The sequence below is a fragment of the Orycteropus afer genome, unplaced genomic scaffold, assembly GCF_000298275.1.
Source record: "Orycteropus afer afer isolate SDZICR_OR568_19922 unplaced genomic scaffold, OryAfe1.0 scaffold00102, whole genome shotgun sequence".
NCBI classification, from domain to species: Eukaryota; Metazoa; Chordata; class Mammalia; order Tubulidentata; family Orycteropodidae; genus Orycteropus; species Orycteropus afer.
Window position 1 is genome coordinate 2,170,593 of NW_006921689.1, and position 9,442 is coordinate 2,180,034.

The window sequence follows — 9,442 nt, forward strand, 5'->3', positions numbered from 1 at the left end:
TGGAGAGAACAATCATGGGAGAAAGAAGGGCTACTTATGCACAGAGAGACAACTCAGGGGGCAGGAGTGCATGGAGGGATGGACACTGGGAAGGGGTAACTATGGGGAGGAAGTGGGAGGGTAGCTGTTGCATTGTGGTAAACTGTGGTCAGTGTCATGAGACAAAGTGTATGTGAACTGCTTTATGGAAAGTGAATCTGCTCTATAAATCTTCACCCAAATCACAATTAAAAAAAAAAAAAGAAGAAGAAGAAGAAGTAGATTGTCCCATCTTCCTTCCAAGGAGTGGCTGGTGGGTGGAACAGCCAGCCTTCTGGTTAACAGTCAAGTGCCTTAGGCACTATGCCACCAGAGCTCCTGGGATAATATACAGAAATGTGCCTTGTACATGCAAAATCCAATATAAGTTACCTGTTCTGGTTATCTAGTGCCGCTTTGACAGGAATACACCATGGCCTTAACAAACAGGAGTTTATTCTCTTATAGTTTGAAGGCTTTAAATCCAAGTTCTGAGTGCCAGGCTCTAGGGGTTATGTGAAAGCCCTCAACCTTGGGCTTCAGCTTTGCCTCTTGTTCCCGGCCCACTGAAGCTGGAGGCATCTCTTCACTCAGGCAGCTACTGGCTGCTGAGGCTAACAAGCCCAATGTTGACAAATCAAATGGTACAGCCCTGATGTTACTAAACCACATGGCAGGCCATTAATTCAAGTCCATTGAAAGTCCCAAGGTCGGCAGAGCATGGCAGTCTGCTGAACAAGGACACAGCTACATGCAGGGTTCAAGTGTGCCGTAAACTAGAGACCATTCCCAAAGCTGCTTCTTATATATAGGAAGCAGACCACATACCCAAAGCAGCTACTCAGATGCTCACAGCAGATTCCGCCACGGAGTTGATTACTACTCTCATCATGGGGGAATACTGTATCCAGCTGCCCAGCCATTCAACCAGGCCCAGCCAAGTTGACACACAAACTAAATTACCACATTACCAAATACTAGTTTTACGTTCATCAGAGTTTGTGGGTTATCTGATGTTAGGTTCTATAGTTCTTAAATTGAGGCTATTGTACTCAATAGCTTATACAACACACTAATGTGTGATAAGGGCTAGTCTAAAATAAAAACCGAGATCTCTAGCTGTACTGAAGCTGGAGAAAGGCTTTATATATTTCTTTTTCTTTTACATAGAAATGTAGTGTCTAAGGAAATTTGATGACATGAGAGATATTATGATAGATTCAGTCTAGTAGAGGAGGCACATAGATATCTATCAGTCCCAACATCACAATCTAGGTCTACTTGTGTAAGATCTACCAGATAGCCACAACATTGACAGAAGGTCCATTATGGCCATCACTATTAATGATTTTAAGTGTCATGTCATCATTGTTTTTCTTATATTACTTCATTAAATTCTTACAACTTAGCTCAATTGGCATAACATAGTACACAAAACATTGTTCCATCTCCTACTGTGGTGAGTAGTGACTGAGATCTCAAAAGTTTGCAAGCTGCCATCTAGATGCAACGATGGGTCTCTCCTTATCCAGAGCAAGAATCCAAAAATTCATGGAAACAATTAGTCCTAGCTACTGGTACACCATCCGATCTGCAGCCTATATGACTATGAGACCAGAAGAAATAGATGGTGCTCGGCTACTACTGTCAACCACTTGGAAGAGGATCTTTGTAGGAGATCCTGGATAGACAGGGGGAACAATGTGGAACAAAACTCAAAATCATTTGGGAAAAAAAAAAAAAAGTGGGGAACAGGTTTGCTGGCTCAAGGGAGCTTAGTGAAACCACTGAGACTATGGCCCCTAGCTGCCGTTCAGCATTGAATTGAACCCACACCTGTGGCTTCCAGCCAAACAATAGACAGGCATATCAGTTGAGCATTTACCTGAGGTAGATACACTCCTTGGAGAGAATAAGCATGAGAGAAAGAAGGGCTGCTCAGGCACAGGGAGACAGCTCAAGGAGTAGGAGTGCATGGAGAGATGGACACAGGGAAGAGGTAACTGTCAGGAGGAAGTGGGAGAGGAGCTGTTGCATTGTGCTAAATTGTGGTCAATGTCATGAGACAAAGTGTATGTGAACTGCTGTACAGAAAGTGTATTTGCTCTGCAAATGTAAATTTTCACCCAAATCACAATTAAAAAAAAAAATTCTTACAACTTAATAGAGATGATTTTATCCCTACGTTAACAAGAAAGTTGAGTCAAGAGTGGTTATAAAACTTGCCCAATGCCACACACCAGGGAAAGAAAAAGCCAAGACACAATGAGGACCCCTGATAGTTGGACAGGTACTCCCACCAGAAGAGATGGGGGTAACAGTCTCCACGGGGGGGGGGGGTGCTTATAATCAACCATAAGCCCCTTGGTGACCCACTGGGCCTTGTTGATTTGTACCCTGACCTGCTCTAGCCTTCACTGGAATGGCAGCTTGTCTGACTTCAAAGACTATGAAGGTTCCACCAAGCCAGAGGGCCCTGCACTTGACAAGTGAATGAACATTCTGTAAAGAAAAACAAACAGAAAACAAAGTCTCAGAGACACCAAGACTTTAGCCATGAGCCCCAGTTTCAGAAATAGTATCTTAAAAAGCCTAAATTCTCTGTATATGGAAGTCGTTTAATTGTGAATCATTACTACAAAAGAAAAGTCAAAATGTATACCTTTATATTGTCAAGGAAATGAACATAATCACTTTTAGAATTCTCACAGACTTTGTGGTTTCTTCAAATATGGCAATACGGCTGTGCAACTGGAATGGAATGAAATTATTTTTTTGGTCAGAAAGTGCCCTTCTCACATGTACCCATCATTCCAATGTATATTGACAGGGAGAAGATTGAGCTCATCGTTATTTGGAAATGTCACTGATCTCAAGTTACCTATAAATTCTTTACAAGCCCTGGTGGCACATTGGTTAAGCCCTCTCCTGCTAATTGAAAGGTCAGAAGTTTGAACCCACTAACCACCAGCTGCTCCACTTGATGGCAGTGGGTTTGGGGTTTTTTTTTTTGGTATAAATTATTTAATTGTGTCTATATGTTTCTAGCAAAGTAACATCCCTAACTCTACTAGTTCTTTCCAAAAACAAAACAAAACCCACAGCCATTGAGTCTGTTCCTAAACTGCTCCATCTTGCTTCTGCAGAGCAGGTGGATCTGAACCACCAACCTTCTGGTTAGCAGTCAAACGCCTTAGGCACGGACCCACCAGAGTTTCTTTTATTAGTTCCTTAGGGCTTTGATAACAAATTACTACTGAGAGAGTAGTTTAAAATAATAGAAATTTATTCTCTCACAGTCCTGGAGGCAGTTCACAGGGAGTTGTCAAGGCCGTACTCTCTCAGAAGGCTCTGAAAGAGGAATCCTTCCTTGTCTCTTCTAGCTTGTCCCAGGCATTCCTTGTCTATGGCAGCATAACTCCAATCCTTACCACCTTCACTGGCCATCTTCCCTCTGTGTCTGTCTTCACAAGGCATTCTGTTTTCCCTTTCTTGTCGCCTCTTATAAAGACACCAGTCATATAGGATTAGGGACCATTCTATGATTAGGGACTATCCCATATGATTTCGTTAACTAATTACATTTGTAAATGGAAGTGTAATTTACTAAATAATCTTTCTAAATAAGGTCACATTCACAGTTATCAGGAGTTAGAATTTCAAAATATCGCCTTAGGAACCACAATTCAACCCCTCACACATGGTCTGCACGGCTGTCAATTTGTAAGTCAATAGGCAAGGCAACACGTTTCAACAAGATTTATTTATTAGATTAAGTAAATATTCCATGGGTCAAATGACAGGAGAAGCACTGGTAGAAATCAGATTTCTTCCTTTCCTTGATGTCTTCATCTCTAATATTAAGCCCTTAGTTTGTATAGTTATCAGCACTTCTAATTCTTTGTATGAACACATTTCCTTTGAGAAACCTCCTTAGTTTTACCTATTAGTCTCCACATGACATATAATCTCTTTTATGGCACCACACACTCAGGTGTTGGTTTGTAATTTTTCTCTGGCTAAATTATAATTCCACTTAATCTCTTCAGCTATCATGTGACTCATCAAGGATGGTACATTCCACTTTACATCTTCCCAATTATTTATTTGAAGATTTTCTTTAAATTTTGTCCAAAATAAATTATAAAACTCCATAAAAATCTCCTAACCTATTGTGAAATATGTACAAAGCAATTGTGAAGTCAATGAAATTATTACCTCTTTCTGAGGGAATTTTAAATAAGTTTTATTTACTTCATTATAAAAGTAAGCAAGCCATATACAATAGGAGGAAAAACATGGAAAAGATAAAAAAAAAAAAAAAAAGATCAATATAAACTGAATCTAAATCAATCATTCTCAATGCTTTGACAGTTTGATTTCCTTTCTTCTAGTATTGCTTATGTGCTTATGTCTGTATATGTGTGTGTTTGTGTGTAGAGCTGAGTATGGCCTAGAAAATTTTATTAAACCAAACACTGAGGAATTGGGTCAAGAATTGGCATGAGATGTTATGCTTCACTATTATACTGCTGCTGTGCAAACTATTGCCAAAAATATGGACATCAGGATACAATATTTCCAAATCTCTTTTCATAATGATACTGCATTCCCTAAAGATCAGCAAACTATCCTTAGATAATAAAGAATCTAGTTGACAAACCTTCCTGGAGGCACCACAGAAGAAAGGCTTGGTGAACTACGTATGAAAAGTCAGCTATAGAAAACCCTATGGAGCACAGTTCTATTCTGACAGACATGGTGTTGCCATGAGTCAGTACCTGCTCTATAGCAGCTGTTTTCTTTCTTTCTTTCTTTCTTTAAATCTCTCTAGGGTGTGCTGAGAGAACATCGCTGATTAAAATAACTGTATTGTATTTTAAGAAGTCCTGGTGGCACAGTGGGTAAGACATTTGTCTCTTAACCAGAAGGTCAGCTGGTTCAAAACCACTAGCTGATGTGAGGGAGGAAGATGAAGCAATCTACTTCCATAAAGATTTATAGCCTTGGAAACCCAATGGGGGTCACTATGTGTCAGAATTGACTCACTGGCAATGGGTTTAGTTTTTTGCTATATTGTATTTTGAAGAAAAATTGTTGGGATACAGACAGGGAAAGCACAGAACAAAGTATCAGATAATATGAGTTCAAGTTGTGATTCTGTTCACTAACTAGCTGTGTTACATTGTCTGACATGGCCTTCTTTCTCAATGATCTCATTTGCAAAATGCAGATGGATATACTTCCTCTTTCCCAGTTTGATCTTATGCTCAAATAATATGATAATCGTTAAAACACTCTGTGAACGGAAAACTAGCAGAAAAATATTTTGGGCCAACTTTGTATGAATGGCATGACACCTATTTTTAATTTCATCATAAATTTCTTATGTGGACCTCTGGATTAGCTTAGTATACTGACAAATTTCCTTATCACTAAAATAAAAACAATTCACATTGGGAAAATATGCACCCTCCCAAAATCATCCTGAAAGTAACTTACTGTTCCAAATATATGCCTGCAAATTTTCTTCTTCAATATTTCCCTTTAAACCCACATACTTTATTGTGTATGGTGCTATTTATGTTGTTGATTATGGATTTGGCATGCACAAATTAGTCCACAAACTTTAGTTTGCCCTTCCTTCTTCAATCTCTTTTGTAAGTTGCCTCCTATACAACTGGGTATCATGGATGTGTAAAGGCAGTGATTATTAACAATCACAGGTAAGAATGAAGAAAATGACCCATAAAGCATAATAGGAGATGAGAGAGACAATAATGAAATCACTTGTATGTAAAGAACTTTAAGTGTCAAGAGTACCTCTCTGCAAGCCTTTGCTGTACTGTGTCAAGGACACAATCATCAATCCTAACAGGAAAAGAAGCTCAGTTCCTGGAGGTCTCTAGAAAGGCTTGTACATGACTAAAGTGTTTCATAGAAAGGAGTCCCAAGGGTGAGTGCAAAGATAGTAACTCCAGACTATCTAGAAGAAAAATCTGTGAACAGCTCAAAACAATGATCAAGAAATATGTGATGATGCATACTATTAAGGACGTTAACTCAACACCCATGGTACAGGGAAGAAGAACAGAGAATAATGATTACGAAGTCATAGGCCAACTCTATTTCTATAACTTCTATACGTGGGGATGCTAGGAGAGGACAGAGAATTGCAGAGAACGGGAAGAACCGCAGAACTGCATCTGTTCAGTGTTTATAAAAAACCTGCTAAGTCTACACAAAAACAAATCTGTTGGTTTGCATTTGTGCCAAAGCTGGGGTTTTTAGTAGCCACGGGAGTTGTGTAAAATGGGGGAGACGCTTTCATTGGCAAGGGAATATACCTGTTTTCAATTCCCTCCCTCAAAGCGCGCATAGCCAATGTTACTATTTGCTCAATAGAGATCTTTATGAGAGAGAAGAGTTCAACATATAAACATCTGTTCTTGCTCTATGTCTATAGATAGTGATGCTTCACATAAAAAAAAAATGTAATGAATGGTCAAACTAGCAATCTGCTGCTGCTGTTGTTTCTGCTTAAGTTTTTGGTTTTGTTTTCTCCCTGATTACTATACCATGATCATTATATATAGCAAGATCTGGTCTGGAGGACAGATTTTTATTAACTATATGAAATTTTCATTGAAAGCTACAGATAAACCTAGTTTTGTATAAAACCAAAAATAAATAAATAAATAAAACTCATTGCGTGGAGTCGGCAATGCCAACTCATAGCGACCTCTCCTTGGGTTTGCGAGGCGGTATCCCTAGGGAAGTAGATTGCCCAACCTTCCTTCCAAAGAGTGGCTGGTGGGTTTGAATTGCCAGCGTTTGGTTAGTAGTCAAAAGCCTTAGGCACTATGCCACCAGAGCTCCCAGTTTTCTATAGCTTTTCTTTTCTTTCTTCTTCTTCTTTTTTTTAACCTTACATTTTTTCAACACATTTGGTTTGATATATTACAAAGAATAAGTGGCAAATGAGTGAAAAGGATTTGATATCCTTTAAGGGTCACGCCCCTTGACCTTTTTCATTTTGTATTTTCCACACCCAGATAATTACCAGGATATAGTAAATGCTTAACAAATATTTGTTGAATGACTGGTATGTATATCCTGTGTATGTGTGAGTATTTAGATGGTGAAAAGTTCAGATTGTAAAAATAAGTTGTACTGCATATACAGTGTGGATGAGTGTATCTCATTTTAACATCTGGAATATCTCATGCAGGAAGAAAATGGATACTTGAGAAAAAAATAATTAAAGCCCTTCAGTAGGTCAACCTTAAAGATTTTTTAGAGATTTTGAAAGTGACATCCTAGAGCCTTTGTGTAGAGAGTAGAATGAAAATTTTGGACGTACGGTGCCACCTCTAAAGACTGACTTTTTGCTGTAATGTATTTGCCAAGATTACTTTATGCTCTGCAACTTACTCCCTTTGCAGTCTTCCAACTGCAGAGAAAGGAGTCAGATAAGCATTTTTGGTTACTTCTTTTAAATGAAAATCCCCAAATACATTTAGTCATTTATGTAGGCAATCCTGCTCACCATCCCATCCCCTACTGAGGGTCACTGCTGCAACATTCCTCCTTTCCAAGTTGGTAGGAAATGCTGTAGCTTTGTGATCATTTTCTTCAAAGGATGTAGGAAGGGAGATTGTTTCCCCCAACTAGCTCATAGCATAAATAGACTGAGGTTACGCAGGCGAAGTGACTTGCCTATAGGCTCAGAACTAGTAAATAAGTGCTAAACCTAAGTACATCCGGAATAACAAATGTCACTTGTCCTATTCTTAGTCTAACGTTTACAAACAGCAGGAAAATCAACTGCAAACAGAGGACTGAAGGGGAAGGGTATGAGGTGGTTCTGAGCCTGGGGATCACCTGCTCGCTGGGATCAAAACATTGAAGCAAGCCATTCATAAAGACATCAGTGACGAGAGAGCCATTGTTTTCGGAGCCAGCTGTGGAGAATCAGCTCAACAGTGGCCTTGGAGCAGCTGCGGCTGCTGCTTCAGGGAGAAGGCGATTCTGGAAAAGGAGTGAGCAAAATTGAAGGCTGCAGGGCCCGGGTCGCGCCACCTCCGGGCAAACCAGGAAGTACCTTTGCTGTGAGTGCAATGAACTGGGCCACCTTTTGAACCTATCGGAAGTGTGGACATCTTATAGCAGGCCCCACTAGGGTGCAGCAACTGCAAACCCTCTGTGGGCCGTTGCCCGAAGGCTGCAGAATGGTTAGAGCTGGGAGCAGCCTGATGGCGCTATCAGAAAGTACACAGAGCAGAACAGGCTCTGCAGTTGCAGCAAATTGTAACCGTGCAAAGTCCGGGGTAAACAAGCTTCCCTGCAGCTGCCTCCAGAAGCGCGCCCCTAGCGCGGTGCTCTCCCCGCATTTCTCACGCACACGGCACTCAGCTTTCGGCTCTGCAGCCTCCGCCGCCCTCTTCCCCCGGCTCCAAGCTCTGATCGCCCCATCTCCCGCACCAGGCCCGCCGCCTGAGCCTGGCACCCCACACTCACCATCTCTTGCCTGAGGAGGTGAAGCTTGGTTTCCAGCCTCTCCAGGGCGCTGGAGTGGCTACGTCGTGGTGAGCCAGAGGTTGGGGAGGACGAAGAGGAGGAAGACAAGGAGGGAGGGAAGCTGCAGCAGCTGCTGCTGCTACTGCAGCCGCCACCGCCGCAGCTCCCCCCGCAGGGGTCTCTGTCCCTTTCCTGGGGAATCGGCTCCTCCCCGCGGAGCGAGCGCACTAGGCTCTCCGGCACTTTGCGCCCCAGCTTCAGTTCGATGTCCCTGAGGTCTGGCAGCGGACCGTCTTCCATGACTTTTCAAAGACAGTGAGAAAGGTAATCAAACGCAGAGGATGAGAGGCAGCTGGGCCTCGGAGGCTGCGGCGAGATCGGCAGAGCCCCTTCGGGCGTCGGGTCTCTAGCCTCGGCGGATCGAGCGCACTGTCCGCTTCATAGCCGCCTCCGTGGTGTCAGCCCTGAAATCAGCACAGGACGCGGCAGGTCGCGACCGCAGCTCCCTGAACGCTGCGACGCCGCCGACACTTGTTATGATGATCGAAATCACCTCATACTCTTCTTTTTTGGCTATCCACTGCAAAGTTGAGTTAATCGATATTGCAGAGAGGGAGAAAAAGCAAGTGCCATTGGCCAAAAGAAAATGCAATCTGTCTTAGCTTCACATTGTAAAACTGTCCGCTCACATCTCTGCGCTGTTCACTGACTGCCCATCTGATACCCTGCGACAACAAAATAACGATGTGGTCACACTCCTGAGTCGTTTCATTTTCCAGCCATATGTCTCCAAGCTTTTGGGATATCCTGGATTGTCAGAAATAATCTACGGTCAGTGGAAAAGGAGGTCGGTCGTGTGCATGACGCATAAAAGAGAAAGATTTAGCTTTAACAGGAGTTTAAC

At 41.9% G+C, this 9,442-nt stretch overlaps 1 protein-coding gene across 1 annotated transcript in view; it reads right to left on the bottom strand.

The window, feature by feature from the left end:
• Nucleotides 1-8,838, bottom strand: part of LURAP1L (leucine rich adaptor protein 1 like) — a 61,173-nt gene extending 52,335 nt beyond the window's left edge. The window contains exon 1 of the mRNA XM_007943236.1: nt 8,539-8,838. Coding sequence (XP_007941427.1) covers nt 8,539-8,838 — 300 coding nt within the window. The remainder of the gene's footprint in view (nt 1-8,538) is intronic.
• Nucleotides 8,839-9,442: the final 604 nt, after the last annotated feature.